The 19,373-nt window shown below is 42.5% G+C and overlaps 1 protein-coding gene across 2 annotated transcripts in view; it reads left to right on the top strand.

The window, feature by feature from the left end:
* Positions 1 to 19,373, top strand: part of EYA2 (EYA transcriptional coactivator and phosphatase 2) — a 175,132-nt gene that overhangs the window by 83,909 nt on the left and 71,850 nt on the right. For both annotated transcript variants that reach the window (XM_033433858.2, XM_049699711.1), the window contains exons 6-8: positions 1,145 to 1,322; positions 10,995 to 11,137; positions 17,565 to 17,648. In XM_033433858.2, the coding sequence (XP_033289749.1) occupies positions 1,145 to 1,322; positions 10,995 to 11,137; positions 17,565 to 17,648 (405 nt within the window). The remainder of the gene's footprint in view (positions 1 to 1,144; positions 1,323 to 10,994; positions 11,138 to 17,564; positions 17,649 to 19,373) is intronic.

Raw genomic sequence — 19,373 nt, 5'->3', positions numbered from 1 at the left:
TGTCGAGTGCCCGACGCAGAGTGGGAGCTTTATAAATGCTTGTTAGATTGAACTTAGTCAGCACTGTGAAGATGGATGGATGCTGGCTAATAGTCTGAGTCTCTTGGTTTCACTTAGAGAGTGAATTAAGAATTAACCCGCTAAAGGTGGACGGGAACTCTGTGCACTATTGGTGCACCTTTCCTGTAAGAAGCTTCCGTGAGCTGCTTGCAGGGTGGAGAAGCACTGCTCTGTGGTGGGGCCGAACATTTGAAACAATGACTGTCGTCGGGGAGTTGGACGATCTGGTCGGTTTAAGCAAAGCTTGATAAAGAAGATCGGCGTTCTTCGCTTTCATCTCCAGGACTCCCTCATAGCAGAGTCTGAATCCCTAATGCTGTGTAGGCGCCACTGTGTTTGCACAACACCCCCTCCCCCACCGTGAACCTAAAATGTCACCTAGTCTCCGGGGTATGTGTATGTGGTCTTTATTACTCATTCATTTGTTCACTAATTTTTCCAGTATTTATTGAGTGCCCATATGTGCCCAGCACAGCCGTGACCAAGACGGATGCTGTCAGGGCCATGTGCATGTCCCTCAGGGTGCACCTGTTGACCTCTAGCTGCCAGGCTCTGCACCCCTGGGCCCAAGGGTGTTTTCTGGAATCAATGTATACAGCAGGCAGGAAGTGCCAGGGAATTAAGTGTTCCCTGGGAGCAGCTCTCAAGCAAAGACTGGCTGGACTTGGTATATAAATACCCCAGCTCCCTTGCCCCTTGGGAGAGATCTTTCTGAGATGTGTTTTCTACCACCCTAGCATCTCCCTGGTAGAATTCAGCTCCAGTTCCCACTGGAGAAGCCCCTGTGCTGGCTGCCTTCCCTTCTCCCCTTTGCTGTCTCGCTTCCCCACTCCCCAGCTGGTCTCTCCTTCACGCCCCAAATCCGCTACTTGCACTTGAATCCTTGTCTTGGAGGTCTGCTTCTAGGGAAAGCCCCTAGAGCTTTTATTCTATGAAGAGCCCCTAGAGCTTTTATTTTTATAAAAGCCCTCATAGAGCTTTTATTTTAATAGTGGGGAGACAGGGACAGGCACAACAGACCCAGCCCGGGAGGCCCCTTACCCACATCAGCCTGACAGCCTTCCTCGTGGGTTTCCCTCTCCAGGACTATCCTTCCTACCCCGGCTTCCCACAGAGCCAGTACTCCCAGTATTACAGCTCGTCCTACAGCCCTCCTTACGTCCCGGCCGGCAGCATCTGCTCCTCTCCCCTCTCCACGTCCACCTACGTCCTGCAGGAGGAACCTCACAACGTCCCCAGCCAGAGTTCTGAGTCGCTTGGCGGTAAGTACAGTCACTGTCGTGTGGTCATTCCTGGCTGTGGTCTGAGCTCTTATATGAAGTATGGACTGGACATAGGTCCCAGCTGTAAAGAACCAGTCACCCAAGAGCTAACTTCATCTTTTGTTGGCTTTTCTTTGTGTGTGTGTGTGTGTGTGTGTGTGTATTTAATTGCACCCATGTTTAAAAGTTACAGATTTTTACCTAAAAATTCTAATGTCTGCCTTCTCTTGAAAGACGATCTGGTCACCCTAGGTCCACATTATTAAGTCACAGTGCTTGTCTGGAGCTGAGTAATGTCTGCCCCATTCAGACAGGGTACACACGACTCCACATCCAGGCCCCTTGGTGATGTACATCACTGTGCGACTAACTCGCCAGCCTACGGATTCATTCATTCGTTCCATAAATCTGCTACGCACGTGTCTTCTCTTTCATGAGATGATTTAGGCTCATCACCACTAAATAACATGACAGCCATAAATTAGAACATCCAATGAGAGTAGATATCATTGCATTTTATTCTTTTTTTTCTGAAACCTCCTGTTTCTGGGGCTTTGTAGAAGCTGAACGAGCATGATGGTTTGTGAACGTTCATTCAATAAATATTTATTGGTTGATGGCTAGAGAAAGAACAATAGTGAAGACTCACCTCTTTGTTCCTGAAGTTCTGGTGCAGCTGCTGCTTTTAGCCCTTGTATTTTCCATCAGTTGGGGATGAGTTAGATAATATTGGTTTGGTGACAAATGGAGACAATGTGGCCAAGCATTTTTTTTTTTTTTTTTTTTTTTTGCGGTACGTGGGCCTCTCACTGTTGTGGCCTCTCCCGTTGTGGAGCACAGGCTCCGGACGCGCAGGCTCAGCGGCCATGGCTCACGGGCCCAGCTGCTCCGCGGCATGTGGGATCTTCCCGGACCGGGGCACGAACCCGTGTCCCCTGCATCAGCAGGCGGACTCCCAACCACTGCGCCACCAGGGAAGCCCTGGCCAAGCATTTTTAAGTCAACTTTGAAGGATGTTTAGGGTTTGAGCATTGATTTTGGTCATTGTGACCTCATCCCAGAGTATAGAATAAATGCCTAATACCCACATTCCAATTTCCAAATTGCTGCCTTGGAAGAGTATGAAGTGTAACAAACTTTTCTTTGTCATAATCCTGAATTATCTTTGCCCATCCTGCTTTCCACAATGTGGCTTCTCCACACTGGTTTCAGAAATGAAATATAAGCAGGAAATCTTCCAATAGATGCTACTATCTATCTATAATTTGATGGTGAACTGGATTCCAAAGACTTACTTCCCAAGAATTTGGGTTATGTGGGAAGGTCGTTTTTGTTCCCCATCAGGAGTGAACATAAAGGCTCATTGTGTCATTGAAATTTTTCTTTATTGTTTCCCCCTGTTCTTCATCTATCCCCTGGTCTAAGGTTCAACAATAAGTGGTTGAGATGGTTTTTACTGTGTGTCTAACAAGCTCACATAAAATCTAATGACATAAATAATTGTCAGCTATAACCGAGGTCTCTTGCCTCTTCTCCCCAGTGTCCGTTATAAAGGAATGGCATTTAAGCATACTCGTTTGCCCACGCACACAGGCACACGCTTATGCACTCTCTTAAAATTTCCCATAAAAACTCCACTTTTGAAATTATCCAGGATCTGCTTGAGTGGTTGGTTCCAAATTCCAGAGGCTCAAGAGGTTTATATCTTACCGACAGATCATGCTCACTCTTCGCGTTGCCCGGATATGGTATCCTAATGCTCTTCTCCTCCCTGGCCCCCAGCCCTGCCACAGCACCATCTGCATCGACATGCATTAACAGTTACATTAAGCCCCAACAATTTGCAGATGATTGCAGGGCAGTTCGCTGATGGAGAGGGCAAAATCTGAACATCTGACGTTACTCAAGAGAAAAGACAAATCAGTAGTGGTTGCTTGAGGACTTTTTTCTTTTTAAGCTTTTAAGTATGTTACAAATTATCTAAAAAGAAGTTGTAGTATATTTTAAATTTCTTAGATCTTCTCCCTCAGTCAACAGAAGGAGGAATTTTTTTTAATCTCTCAAGAAGAAACTTACAAGGTTCTTTCATGCAATTTGGCAACATCTAACAAAATTGAAAATGCATGTACTCTTTAACCCAGTTATTCTACTTCTAGAAACTTATCCTAAAGATAAATTCCCACATAGGTACAAAGACTTAAATTAAAAGAATATTTTTTGAGCATTGCCATAGCAAAAGACTGAAAACAACGTAAACAGCCATTAATAGGAGTCAGGTTAAATAAATGATGGCGTATCCACCACTGGCACACTATACATCTGTTAAAAAGAATAAGTAAGCTAGTTATATCTTCACTAATATGGATCTCTCTTTGAGCTATTGTGATATGTGGAAAACTATGATAGTGGCAGAACTATGTGCATAACATGATCCTGGAGTTTTTTTTCAATATAAGTATAGTTTAATACCCATATTTGCATAGGAAATTTCTGGAAGGATGCAAAAAAACTGTTAACAGTCATTTTCTCTAGGGAGGAAACTAGAGGGAAAAGACTTGATGTAACAGACAATAGGCCACTCCACTTAACAGCAAAATTCACATTTTTTCACGTGCACATGAAACATTTACCAAAATAGACATATCCTGGGCCATAAATCATGAAGTCTCATTACATTTAAAAGGTTTCAAGGCATACAAAATATGTTCTCTGAAAACAGTGCAATTAAATTAGAAATAAATAGCAAGAAGATTTTCGGAAAATTCTCAAATATTCAGAAACAAAATAGCACACTTCTACATAACCCATGTGTGATGGTTAATTTTACGTGTCAACTGTCCAGGCTATGGGATGCCCAGACAGCTGGTTAAACATTATTTCTGGGTGTGTCTGTGAGAGTGTCTCCAGAAAACACTAGTATTTGAATCAGTAGACTGAGTAAAGGAGATGGCCCCCACCAATGAGGGCAGGCATCATTTAAATCCAATGAGGGCTCATCTTACAGAACAAAAAGGCAGAGGAAGAGTGATCTCTCTCTCTCTTTTATTAAGCTGTGACATTCATCTTTTCCTGAGACATTGGGGCTTCTAGTTCTAAGCCTTTGGACTCCAAGGCTTACATCAGTGGGGGCCCCTTTCTTATCCCCCACCCCTGGATCTCAGGCCTTCAGGCTCAGACTAGGAGTTACACCATTGGCTCCCCTTGTTCTCAGGTCTTTAGACTCAGACCAAATTATACCACCAGTTTTCCTGGTTCTCCAGCTTGCAAGTGGCAAATTGTGGGACTTTTTGGCCTCTGTAACTGCATGAGTCAATTCCTATAATAACTCTCCATATATATAAATAAACACACACACACACATATGTGTGTGTGTGTGTGTGTGTATATGTATGTGTGTATATATATATATATACACATACATATACACACACACACACATATGTTCTGTTTCTCTGGAGAACCCTGGCTAATACACCACAAGTCAAAGGAAAAATCAAAGGTAAATTTAAAAGTATTTTGAACCTAATAAAAATGAAAACACAGCATATCAAAATTTATGGAATGTCACTAACACAGTACTTAAAGGGAAATTTGTGGCACTAAATCCCTATATTAGAAAAGAAGAAAGGTTTTAAACCAAGCACCTTATCTTTCACCTTAAGAAACTAGAAAAAGAAAGGCAAACTACACCCAGAGTAAGTAGAGGACAGGAAATAACAAAGATCAGAATGGAAATCAATAAAATCTGAAAACAGAAAAACAGTAGAGAAAATCATTGAAACCAAAACTTGGTTCTTTGAGAAGACCAATAAAATTGATAATACTCTACACAAGCTGATATGGGGAAAAAAGAAAAGATATAAATTACCAATAAAATGAGAGATGACATCACTACAGACCCTACAGATATTAGAAGGCTAACAATGCAATAGTCAACAACTTAGATGAAATGAAGAAATTCCTTGTGGGACAAAAACTTCTGAAGCCTGTTCAAGAAGAAATAGGCCTATATCTACTAAATAAACTGAAATTTTTTTTGTTAAAAATGTTCCCACAAAGAAATTGCCAGGCCTAAATGTCTTCACTGATTAATTCTACCCAACATTTAAGTAAGATATATCAGTTCTACATTAATTCTTCAGGAAAATTGAAGAGGAAGGGATACTTCCAAACTCATTCTATGAGGAATGCATTACCCTGATGCCAAAACTAGGCAAAGACATTAAAAGAAAACAACAGACCAATATTTCTCATAAACGTAGATACAAAATTTCTAGACACAATGTTAGCGAATTAGCCCAACTGTATATTAAAGGATACTATATCATGACTAAGTGGGGTTTATCTTAATGATGCAAAGTTTGTTTAAAATTTGAAAATTAATGTAATTCACCATATTAAGTAACTTGAAAGAAAAAAAGAGATTATCTCAACATCTGCACAGAAAAACATTTGACAAAATCTATCATTTGTTTCTGATAAAAATTCCAAATTAGGGGTAGAAAGGAACTTCCTTTATCAGGAAAAGGCATGCAGTGGACTGAATTTTTATACCCCTCCCCCCACAATTTATGTGTTGAAGACCTAATCCCCAGTGTAATGGTATTCGGAGGTGGGGGTATTTGTGAAGTAATTAGATCATAAGGGTGGAGTCCTCAAAGTGGAATTAGTGCCCTAATAAGAAGAGGTACAAGAGAGATGATATCTCTCTGTCTCCCCACCATGTGTGGAGACAGCAAAAAGACATCCATCTGAAAACAAGAAGAGGACTCTCACCAGGAACCAAACTGGCCAGAGCCTTGATCTTGAACTTTGCAGCCTCCAGAACTGTGAGAAATAAATCTCTATTGTTTAAGCCACCCAGTCTGTGGTATTTTTTTTTATAGCAGCCTAAACTGACTAAAATAGGACAGCTACAAAAAACCTACAGCTACCCCCCCAGGACCAGAAACAAGACAAGGATGTTGCGGCAGGTGGGCTCCTTAGTTGTGGCTCGTGGGTTCCTTAGTTTTGGCTCACTGGCTCCTTACTTGTGGCATGTGGACTCTTAGTTGCGGCATGCATGCGGGACCCGGGATCAAATCCAGGCCCCCTGCATTGGAAGCGCAGAGTCTTATCCACTGCAGCACCAGGGAAGTCCCTACGTTTGACTTTTTAAGAAACTCCTAAATTGTTTTCCAAAGTGGTTGTACCATTTCACATTCCCACCAGCAGGGTTAAGGGAGTTCCAGTTGCTCTGCAACCTTGCCAGCCTTTGCTATGGTCAGTCTTTATAATTATAGCCTTTCTAGGGGGTATGTAGTAGTATCTCACTGATGATTTAATTTGCATTTCTCTAATGACTAATACTCAGCATCTTAATCATGTGCTTTTTTTGCCATGCCTATATCTTCTTTGGTGAAATGTTCGTTCAAGTACTTTGCCCATTTCTTTATTGGGTTACTTGTTTTCTTATTATTGGTTTTGAGAGTTTTAAAAAATATATTCTGGATGGTTAATTTTATGTCAACTTGACTGGGCCAAGGGAGGCCCAGATAGCTAGTAAAACATTATTTCTGGGTGTGTCTGTGAGGGGTATCTCCAGAAGAGATTAGCATTTGAATCAGTAGGCTGAGTAGAGAAGATCTGCCCTAACCAATGTGGGTGGGCATCATCCAATCCATTGAGAGCCCAAATAAAACAAAAAGGCATAGGAAGGGCAAATTCTCTCTCTTCTTGAGCTGGGACATTCATCTCCTGCCCTCAGACATTGGAACTCCCCGTTCTTGGGCCTTCTGTCTCAGACCGAATTATAATATTGGCTTTTCTGGTTCTCCAGCTTGTGCAAGGCAGATTGTGGGACTTCTTGGCCTCCATAGCCACATGAGTCAATTCTTATAATAAATCTCTATCTATATCATCTATATCTATCTGTCTATATCTACGTCTATATCCTACTGCTTCTATTTCCCTGGAGACCTCTAACTAATACAACTTACTTTATCATATATATGTTTTGCAATTATATTCTTCTGGACTGTGACTTGTCTTTTCATTCTCCTAATAGTGTCTTTTGAAGAGCAAAAGTTTTAAATTTTCATGAAGTCCAATTTATATCAAATATTTTTTCCTTTTGGATCATGATTTTAGTGTTATATATGAGAATCCTTTGCCTAACCCAAAAGCACAAAGATTTTCTCCTTTTTTCTTATATAAGTTTTATATTTAGGTCTGTGCTCTATTTTGTGTTAATTTTTGTATGTCATGTGAGGTATGTACTGAAGTACAGTTTTTTCTGGATATAGATATCCAGTCGTTTTAGCATCTTTTGTTGAGAAGACTATCCTTTATTGCTTTTGAATCTTTGTCAAAAACATTCATATACATGTGGTTTATTTCTGCACTCTCTATGCTGGTCCACGGATCTACTAATCTACTGGTCTAGTCTATCTTTATGTCAATACCATACTGTCTTGATGACTGCAGCTTTGTAATAAGTCTTAAAGTCAGGTAGTGTTAGTATTCTAATTTTGTTTTTCTATATCAGAGCTGTTAAGGCTATTCTAGGTCCTTTGTGCTTCCATATGAAGTTCAGGATCAACTTGGCAGTTTCTACAAAAAAAAAAAAGCCTGGGATGTTGACAGAGGCTGTGTTTGATCAGTTTGTAGAGAATTGATATCTTAACAATAGTAAGTCTTCTGACCTGTGAATGAGATACATCTCTTCATTTACTGAAGTCTTCTTTAACCTCTCCCAGTAGTGTTTTGTAGTTTTAGGGGTACAAGTATTGCACATCTTTTGTCACATTTATCCCTAAATATTTCATACTTTTCGATGCTACTGTAAATGGCATTTAAAAATATTCTATTTCCTGCTGCTTGTTGTTAGCATATAAAAATACACTTGGTCAACCAAATAAATATTGTTTTTAAAAAAAGGTCAAACGTAGACTTACCATATATCCTGGTAATCATGCTCTCTCATAAGAAGAAAGCTTTTGTCTATACAAAGACTGATGAGTGACTGTTCATAAAAGCTTTATTTAGTCCAGCCAAAAACTAGAATCAACCCAAATGTCCATCCCCAGGTGAACAGGTGAACAAATGGTGATACATCCACACAATAGAATAGTACTCAGCAACACAAAGGAATGAACTATTGATATACATGACAACATGGATTGAATCTCAGAACAGTTATGCTGGCTGAAAGAAGCCAGACGTGTGTGTGTGTGTGTGTGTGTGTGTGTGCGCGCGTGTGTGTACACGCATACGGAGTGATGCCATTTATTTAAAACTCTAAAAAATATAAACTAATTTATAGTGAAAGAAAGCAAATCCATGGTTGCCTGGGCGGGAAGCAGGAGGAAGAGACTATAAAGGAATTACAAGGAAACGCTTGGGTGCTGGATTTGTTCATTATCTTGATTGTGGTGATGGTTTCATAGGTGTGACCATATGTCAAAACTTACCAAACTGTGTGCTCTAAGTATGTGTGGTTTATTGTATGTCAATTACACCTCAGTATAGTTGTTAAAATAAAGAAGTAAAAACATTAAAAAGGGAGAAATAAAAAGAGGGAAATGACTCCAAGAAAGATTCCTATAAATTGCTCTAGCATGTGTACCTCTGACTTTGGCCTTGAATTTTGACCCTTCATTCTCAAGAATGTATATGGTCAGAAAGGGCTGCTTTTTTTGGCACCCCTAATAAATTGACTCTACATAACACTTTATTGGGACATTTTGTAGGTAGCTGGTGTTTCCTCCTCTTTTTAATATTTGCCTGGATTTTAATGGGGCCAACAAGTGTTTTCTAAGCCTCCCTAGCCTTAGAACTACCTAGTGAATCAGGATAAACTTTATTTATGACTCTTAAGCATCTGTGAATTTATTTAGTGCCTGTTCCTCACCCTCCAAAAGAAAGTCTGTGCTAGTTTGATGTTTGGGAATCTCTAAGGCTGTATCCTAAAAATTTGGGGGAGTTGGAGACAGCCCAACAGTTCTGACAACTCAAAAATCACATCTTTTCTTATTATGTCCTTAGTCGGCTAAGCAGTTTTATAAATATTAAACAAAAAAAAAATTCAGTCCCTTGGGTTTTGGAGGGAAATATTCCTTCCAGGGTAGGAAAAAAATTAGTCCATTGCCAAGCGTTTTTATACAAAAGCATTTTCCCCCCGATGATCCAAGAACTGGCAATTATGGAAGGAGAGATGGAGTCCACAGGGTACATTTGGGAGCTAAAACAAGCAGCTGTAAGATGAGAGCGGGATGGAACGTCCTCTAAGGTTCCATGCTGGTTTACAGTTCTGTCACTCTAGTGACAAGGGCAGGCCCAAATGTTACTTCTGCCTCTACCACTAATTTGTAGGGTAACAACAGGAGTACATCATCTCACTAAGCCTCAGTTCCCTTGTTAGTTAAATAAAGACGATAAAGTCTAATAAGATGTATTTAAAACTTCTGTGCTTAAAAAACAACACAACTTGGATGCTGGCTTTGGGAACTGAGTGCTGGGAACAAGTGCTGCCCACTTGTTCATTCAGGATTATTAGACAATTGCCCAAGGGCAGGACCCTGGCAGCCTCTCAGTACACTGTGTCCGGAAACACCACCTCGATGAGAAGCCACAGGTGCCCACCCTCGGCCCTGCACCTTCTCACTGATCCCCATGTGTATGTAGGTGTAGTCAAGCCAGAACACAATTTAAATCATTTACTGACATCTCCTAATTGCCAGCCCTGTGCTGGACGCTTTTGCCTATATAACCTCAAGTTGACAAATTTCTGAACAAGTAAAGCTTAAATGACTGGCTTTTAGTAGAGAAAGTGGAGCAAGCCGCCTAGGGATAGGAACCTAGAGAATTCTCCCCACACATGCCCCATTCACCCCAAGGGAGGGATCTCTTAAAGGTAGAAGAGTTTGATGCCCAGCTACATATATATGTGTATATACATATATGTTATTTTCTTCCTTCTGTTTGTCTAGGGATTCTCAGGCGTTAGGATATATAGACAGTTGTAAACACAAAACTCCGTTCACTGGAATTGTAGCTCCCCAGCTGCCCCTGCCCTCACTTCTCTCAGATCCCTGCTCGGCTGTCCCCTTATCCATGAGGCCTCCCCTATGCATGGCACAGGGAGATCAGCTGGGTGCTTTGTGACCACCTAGAGGGGTGGGATAGGGAGGGAGGCACAAGAGGGAGGGGCTATGGGGATATAGGCATACATGTAGCTGATTCACTTTATTGTACAGCAGAAACTAACACAACATTGTAAAGCAGTTATACTCCAATAAAGATGTAAAACAAACAAACAAAAAAATTAGTAACCTCCCAGCACTCCTGCACTCTTAGCCGATTTGTCAATTCTCTATAACATATGTCCCCATCTGGCGTATTATATACTTACTTGTCTGTCTAATGTGTCTCTCCTCTCTCTAGAATTTAAGTGCTATGGAACCAGTGCCTGGAACCATACCTACTCAGTAAATCTTTGCTGGGTGTATGAATGATTATGAATGGGCAGTTTAAGGCATTTTCAAGAGTAATTTTGATTCTACGTGATCTTTGCCTTCGCTGCTGCCTTGGGGACCTCCCACTCTGGAGTTAGATGGTTCTGGTGTAATAGCTCGTGGGAGGACACACTCAGCCAAGCCTCTGATACGTCTGCCCTTCCCTCTCCTACGCCAGGTGAATATAACACGCACAATGGACCTTCCACGCCAGCCAAAGAGGGAGACACAGACAGGCCGCACCGGGCCTCTGACGGGAAGCTCCGAGGCCGGTCTAAGCGGAGCAGTGACCCCTCCCCAGCAGGCGACAATGAGATTGAGGTAACTCAGAGGCTTCTGCCTGACTTGGTGAATGTCATCTCCACACGTGGCCGGAACAGGAGGCGTCGGGCAGAGTTCTGTCTGGGGGAGAATGGCCCTGTGTGTTCACAAAGTGCAGGAACAGAGAAAAGGGCCCTTGGTGGAAAGGAGGGAAGAATTCGGTTGGTCACACGGAAGCACCGTTGACTGGCCAGGCTAGGAAAAGTGACCCTAGAGATGGTAAAGATGGGTGATTCTCAAATGTGAGCCACAACAACATCACCTGGGGGCCTGCGAAAACCCAGACGGCTGGGGCCACCCCCAGAGTTTCCAGTTCAGTAGATGTGGGGCAGGGCCTGAGAATTCACATTTCCAACAAATTCCTAGACAATGCTATGTGCATTGGGCACCACACTTTGAGTGCTTCCAGTAAAGATGACATCGGACAGTGGACCTTCCCCACTGGGTTAGAGTGATTCTTAACCTTGGCTACATGATAGAATCACCTGGGATGCTTTTTAAAATTCAGATGCCCAGGCCCCATCCCAGACTAATTAACTAGACATTTCAGGGAGTTCTGAAAGTTCCCCTAGTGATTCTACTATGGCTTAGATATTTATCTACCTGAAGACAGGAGGCTGGCTCAAATAAGTTTGCATCATTTCTGTAATTCTGAGTTTCTCGGTGGTTCTCCATCTGGGCTGCACATGAGAATCTCCTGGGGAATTTTGAGAAACCTTCATTCTCAAGCCCAGATCAATTAAATCAGATTCCCTGGGGGTGGGACCCAGGTGTCAGTATGTTTAAGCTCCCTAGGTGATTCCAGTGCAGCCCAGACTGAGAGCTACTGGTCTAAGGGATGCGCCCATCTTTATTATAATAAAGCAAGTGTGGAGTTATCGGTCAGGCACTGACATTTTCCCAAGCAAACAAACAAAAAAGCACAGCATGCATGAAAGATGGGGAAGACCACTAGAAGGGACAGAGGCAAGATGGATGCCCCCAAAACAGACAGAAGCAACTGTTACCTATCAAGGGAGAAAAATGGGCACACGCACGAGTTCGTACTTGTTTGCAAAAGGCAGTCATGTTGCTGGCTTGAGTGTGCCATGGGTAGTATTGGCAAAGCTTGAGTCACTGTCAAGATATCCAAATGCAGCATCATCACATCCCTATTGATAATCCTGTACAAATTATGTAGCAGCTACAAAGGTCAGCTGGCAAACTCAGATAAGCTAAGAAATACCATTTTCATCATTTCCTTAAAATCTGTGTCGTTTTGACTCTGAGTCCCCACCCACCGGGGTGGTAGGAAATGCCATTTCATTGATGGGGCCTTTCCCCTCCCAGAATTATATGAGAATCTCAGGGTTCAAGTGGTCTCAGAAAACAGAATCATAGCCTCTTTTGTCCATTGTGGCTTGGTGACTGCTCCCTTTTTCATTGTCAGTACCTGCAGTGGTCACTGAAAGTCCAGCTGTTCTCCGGGGTTTCCGTGCCTTATGTTGAGCACAGAAATCCTTGTTGAGAGTGAGAACATTGGAGTATTAGCTGCGATCCTTCGGTTGCAAGCAACAGAAACCAATTCTGGTCACTCAAGCGAAGAAAGATCTACTGGGAGGGAACAGCATGGAGAGGAGGTGATACAACCAAGGTTAGAAAGAATAGTAACAAAGACCACGCTGGGGAATCTGGGGAACCTTCAGGGTGCTGGCCCCTTCTGGAGAGCGAGATATTTGAGATTCTAGCACCATGTCATTTGATGTCCAAGGAGGCAGCATCCCATTGGCCTGGCCTGGATCCTCATGCCCCTGATTGAGAGTCTCACCGAGATAGCACACAAAGGGAAAAGAAAATCGAGATGCTCCTTCTAAGAAGGAGTTGGATGCTGGGGACCCCAACAACAAATGGCCAATACCAAGACACTTGACATTTAGCCAGTATTCACTGGTAGGGCTGTACTAGCTAACCAGCGTCACTAGTAGGGCTGTGCTAGTCAGCCAGTATTCACTAAGAGAGCAGTAGCAGTTGTTTATGGCTGGTGTCTGTTCCGATCATCCTAGAAAGTGTTAAATATTTTGCACATCACACTCGTCCCCTACACTTGGTATACACAGCCATCTCTTCTGTGAGCTCGACTGCCCTCGGGACCTGCCAGAGAGCAAGTATTCCCACTGCTTATGGGACTCTTCTCAGTCCAGAGGATTCTGTTCTTGCTTTTCCTCTAATTCTTAAAGCCACCGCCTTCTAAAACCAAGGAGACTTGGCACAAGCCCTTCAGGGGGATTAGGCCTTGGCACAAGGCTAGAAGAAAATTTACTCACTCCTGATCACGCTTGCTTTCTGCCTTCCCAGATGCCTGAGGATTTTCTACCAGCTTGAAGTTGCAGAGCTATAGGAATCCTAGAAAGCAACACGTACTTTAATATTTTTTAAAAATGTATTCAATCACCTGACGTGGTTTCTGCTCTTGGGAGGGGACAGTGGGGGTGGAGAGACATTTTTCCATTAAGCTGAGAAGGGGGTGGGGGGGCGTGGAAGGATTATGGGGTGATATTATTCTGGAAACATCTGCTTCTTGATTCCAGAGTAAGTACCACTGGGCAGGAACAGTTGAAAAGGTGTGAGCTGTGTTTCACCGCCGTGCTCAATAACAGCACAGAGGTTTTGCATGGGTCACACCTCTTAAGTCTTTGGCACCGTTGCTGATGGCTGCAGCCCACGAGAGAGAAATTAGGTAGAGAAGTGGAAAGGAGGAAAATTCTGAGTATGTATTAGTTAAAATCCCTCAACTGCAGGTGCCAGAAACCAACTTGAGCTGGCTTAAGTGAAAAAGCAGAGTTTATTTTAAGGATACAGGGATTCTCTTAGAACCCAAGAGCCAAAGGTACAGCAAGTGTCAGCAAGATACTGGAACCAGAAGGTAGGAGGGGCAAGGAAACGCATTTACACCTTCTCTCCCTATGTTCCACAGTGTAGGTGCTAGAATCCCCAAGCGGTAGTGTCTTTTCAGTGGGCATGACTCTCCTCCAGGCCCCTCACTCTACTTCTGACTAACACCAAGTCCTGCAAAAGTGTTGGGTCGTGTTTCCATCTCTCACCCCTCTGTTCCTCTCTCTCTGCAAACTAGTCTTCCCTGTCCTTCAGATCACATTGCTACCAACAGCCACCCAAAGACAATGAATTTCTTTCCAGGTCTCAATTTTGAGTTCCCAAGGAAAGGCCTCTGACCCAGCTGGGGTTAGGGGCCCACCCCTGGCCCAAACCCTGGTGGGCTAAAGAGTTAGGGTCACGAGTAGAGTGTCCACCAGGAACAGTATACCCACTGAGAATCTAACACAGAGAGATAGAATGAGGGACTAGTGGGGAAGGGGGACAGACCCTCTTCAGAGAGGATATAGTCAGTAAATTAAGGAGTCTGCATTAAATTTGAAATTACTTGATTTTTTAAAGAATTCTCTTACCAAAATTTCTAAGTTTAACTGATCCAGCCTAGTTAGTTCAGATGAATTAGGACTTAGCATATTTAAACCCCAGAAGCTCTCTTCAAAAACAGTGGTTTTCAAACTTTTTTTTTTACCATGACCCATAGTAAGAACAATACTTATTATCATGACCCAGCATTTACATACACATAAATGTAAAAGATCAAAAAATTCACAAAATAATATTCACTAAAAATTGTTTCTGAATGAATAAGTAAAAACTTATGGCTGTCTAATTATCTTAAATGAATCATTTCCATGTAAAAATGGACTTTGGCAAGGAGTTGGGCCAGTGGCGTGAATTGGGAGATGCCAAGATGGACACGTGAGACAAAAAAAAAAAAAAAAAAAATTCACAAAATAATATTCACGTCTATTAATTGTTTTGAAAACCTGTACTAATTGACCTTTTTCCTTCTAGATACTACCTTTCTCTTTACTTTTAAAGGCATTACAAATGTGTAAATACAACCACTGACCCCCAGAGAGTTTTCCAAGGTGGCCCATTCAAGATGGTAGACTGAGTAGGTGCCTTTGTTGCCCCCAACACCAGCTACATCATGCAGGCCTTTTGTTTTTAAAAATAATGATCACCAGAAAAAATTATGAAAACCAGCATATAAAAAATTGAGGCCAAGATAAATGAATAGGATAAACTAAGAAAGGTAATTTAAGAAACAGAAAAGATCTTAGAAAAATTCTGATTGGTTTTCTTATAAAGATTCAAGGAGGTCTTGTATCCACGAGAAAAGAAGTGCAGGCTATTGGGAAAGGAACACTCAGAGACAAAGTAAAAGCTACTGTAAATTTTTAAATGATAGTGAGAATCAAAAGTTTCATAGAAGGGTGGGCTTCCCTGATGGCGCAGGGGTTGAGAGTCTGCCTGCCAGTACAGGGGACACGGGTTCGAGCCCTGGCCTGGGAAGATCCCACATGCCGCGGAGCAACTGGGCCCGTGAGCCACAACTACTGAGCCTATGCGTCTGGAGCTTGTGTTCCACAACAAGAGAGGCCGCGTCAGTGAGAGGCCCGCACACCGCGATGAAGAGTGGCCCCCGCTCGCCGCAACTAGAGAAAGCCCACGCACAGAAACGAAGACCCAACACAGCCATAAATAAATAAATTTTTTTTTAAAAAGTTTCATAGAAGGGTTGGAAGAGAAAGTTAAAGAAATCTCTGAGAACATAGATCAAAAAGACCAAATTACACAACACTGTTTTTAAAGGATAAGCAATATCAATCGAAAAGATCTAATTTGTCTATTGGGAATTCCAGAAAGATGTAACAATGGGAAAGATTGGAGGACATTATTTAAAGAAATAGGCTTGAGAAATGTTTGAGTGCTGAACAGTATGAATGAAAAAAGACAACACCTAGATATATCCTCTTGGGATTTGAGGATGACAAGTATAAAGAAAAGAGCCTAAAAAAATCCAAAGAGAAAAAAAGTAAAACCTGTAAAGAACTGAGGATCAGTGAAACATCAGACTTCTCATTAATCATGCTTGACACAAGATAGATTCTTTCAAAGATCTAGAGGGCATTATTTTCCAATTGGAATTCTGCACCCAGAGGAACCTTAGAGCAAAATAAAGACATGATCAGATTAGCAAAAATGCAGGAAGGTTAGTTTCCATGCTCCTTTCAGAAGAAGTAACTTAAGGATGTACTCAAGCAAAACAAGGAAGAAAACCAAGAAAGAGACTTGGGATCCAGAAAACAGTGGATCTGACCGAGAAATGCAGTAAAGGGAAGTCTCAGGATGCTAGCTATGTAACAAGCCTGAAGATGATCCAGTCCACATTGGAACATTCTGTCACAGAGGAAGAACATCTTTGATACAGAGGGTGTGGCTGAATTTGAAATTCTACTGAAGGCATGTTATTGGAAACAAGAAAAGAATTAAAGCAATTAATAAGCTCCAGCAAAAACAAAGTTATTCCAAACAGGCGTGATTCCTATGAACAAACTGAGATATGGCACAATTTTAATCAGGATGGAGTATAAGAAAGGAGAATACACATGACCTTGGTGGTAGGAACAGTCTCCTTAAAGTGGCTCTGGAGCTATGACATTAGATACATAGAGAAGGAAGTGAAATCCTAGCACATTACTTTGCTCTGCAGTGAACAGTAATCACAAGATGTACATAAATGCTCTATACTGGTTACCAACTTTTAAAATCAACATATAGACAGAGCACAGAAGTCTTAAGTACAATTATAACACCCAATGCACAAACCAGTTTATCCACATTGACAATGCAAAAGTGAAGCTAAAGCTCAGCTCTTCAAGAGGCAAGGAGGTAGTGGGAACGGGTAGGGACACCAGTGTCCATATTTTCCATATTGGGTTTGCTGTTTTAGCCAAGAGAAAATATCCAGTGCTGATGGGAATTGGAAATAGAGGGGTTCGCATATGTGAAAAATATAAAATTCTGGAGAAATGGGGGAGATTTACCATGAGCTAAACCCTCATCTTTCCCATTGCCCAGTCAAAATGTATTGTTTAAAGTTGGCAAATCAATAAGTAAAGGTGTTACTTAGAGTTATAAAGGTAATCAGCAGAATTGCTAAAAACAGAAATGTTTAGAAGTAGCTGGGCTTACGGTGAGCAGTGAACGTAAAATGGTAGTATTTCATTTTGTCAAATGAGTTCTACGATTTTTATTGCTTTTGGACTGAACTCCTCTTTTGAGCTTTTATGTGAAAGGCAAGAACAGGCGTCTTGGTTCTGGCATCTATGGGTTGATAGGAACCCAAAAACTTGGCCATCAGAATATATTTTACACAGCTGAGGTTGAATGGGGACTCGAGGATACATGCGTGAGTCACATGTTTTATAACTTAAAGATAATGTTTTTCAAGACATATTTTTCCTCCCAGGGAATTAATTTCTGCAGACATTAAGTCAAATGCAAGCAAGTGCATTTGTCTCCATTCTCTCCCTCTCTTTCATCACAGCGTGTGTTCGTGTGGGACTTGGATGAGACAATAATTATTTTTCACTCCTTACTCACGGGGACTTTTGCCTCCAGATACGGGAAGGTAAGAATCCATTTTGCCTCCTTTTTTTTTTTTTTTTTCAACGTGACAGTCTGTCCAGCTGGTTTGTCTTGGGAATTGCGAGGGCAGTTCATAGGACCCCTTCTCCAACAAGCTGCCCCTTTGCGTCAGCCGGGCTTTGGAAGGCCTATGGAATCTTCCCTTGACATGTGAAATTTTAATTAGCTTCTCCCATTGTCTCCCATGCCTTTTCTTCCAACACATGAAACATTCAACATCCACTTGATAGGATATAAGCTTGTAGTCTTCGGCTGTCTCCCTCCTCCTAAGAGGGCTAGGAGGTGCTTCGGCCAAACCCAGTAATCCTAGCTGAAAAACGAGGTAAAGTACTTTTCTTCTTCCCTGTTGTTTATTTTAGTGTCTCCGGCAGATGAATTTAATTTTCCTTCCATTTTTCTGAGACAAGGGGGAGGCATCTTGTCAGCTCCAGCATGGATCTTAGCAACAGCTTTGCAAATGTATCACCGACAAATTATGTCGGGGAACCATCCAGTTAGAGTTCCGGGCAGATGCTGTCCGTTGACCGGTGGTCCATGCAAGAAATGTCAAAACGCCCTTAAAAATGCAAAAATGAACCCAACCACTGAAACCCGAACCCTGCCGATCCCATGGGCTTTGTATCAAACCACATGCGGATGCTCCAGACGTCTGCCGTCTCTTCGAGGAGACAGGTAGAGGTGGCAGGGCGCGGCTTTAGGGGACAGATGCACCGTCAGCTCATCTGAGGTAAGCGACCTATTGGCAGCTGCTTCCACACACGAGTGGGAACCATGAGACACACCAGCGCCTGGAAAATATTTCTGTTTCTGTTTAGAGCCCAGGAATATGATTTGACATCACCTCATGGCTTTTCCAGCTGCTCGTGTTTTTTATGAGGGTTATAACAAGCTGGATGTGTAATTAGCAAGATAGATTTATCGTCTGCCGTTATGTTGTAAAGAATATAAAAATGGTGTTGGTGGTGCAGAAATCTCTTGCCGAGGAGGAATGCCGTTAATGTGTCTAGCAGTGCCTGCGGGAAATCCGGCATGCGTTTTTGGAGTGTGCACAGCTTAGGTAAAGGATGGCAGAGTCCAGAGCTGCTGAAAGCACCAGAGCAGACTTGGCAGCTAGGGCAAAAAAGCAGGGCTTTCCCAAAGGGGCTGCAGTAGTGAGTTGCCCACCCAGGCTGGGTGTTCTATGGTTTTTAACCACCCCAATAAAGCCACCGGCCCCCCAAGAACCATTCCTTCACTCTTCTTACCCTTTGAGAAGTTCCACAGCTTCGTGCAACAATTCAGTTCCCATGGATTGCGTAGGGCTTTGTAATCTAGGCTAAGATTTTTGTGTCTGTGTCTCGCTACCACTCTTTAAACCAAGTTACAGGCTCGTTCAAGACAGGGACAAAGCCCAGAGCTCTGTTCTGGGCCCCATGGCACCTGGTCCATGTCACTTATCACCAGCCAGCTCTCTCCAATCCCATCACCTAATCCCAGCCACCTTCCCCTCCAGCTGTCTGGTCTCCACTCTTGCCCTTGCCAGCCCCCTACAGAGGGGTCATCCTAAAATACAAGCCTGGTCTCTTTTCTACTGAAAAATCGTCAGTGGCTTCCCCATTGACAAACCCTAAGCCCAGCCTCCAAGGCCCTTCATGAGCTGGCTCCTGCCCTACTCTCCAGCCCTGTTTTCTCTTGCTTGTCCTGAGTTGCTTTTTGTCCTCGGAACCTG

The sequence above is a fragment of the Orcinus orca genome, chromosome 16 (assembly GCF_937001465.1).
Source record: "Orcinus orca chromosome 16, mOrcOrc1.1, whole genome shotgun sequence".
Lineage (NCBI taxonomy): Eukaryota > Metazoa > Chordata > Mammalia > Artiodactyla > Delphinidae > Orcinus > Orcinus orca.
The sequence above is the reverse complement of the archived record's forward strand: the minus strand, read 5'-3'. Positions and strand labels throughout refer to the sequence as shown.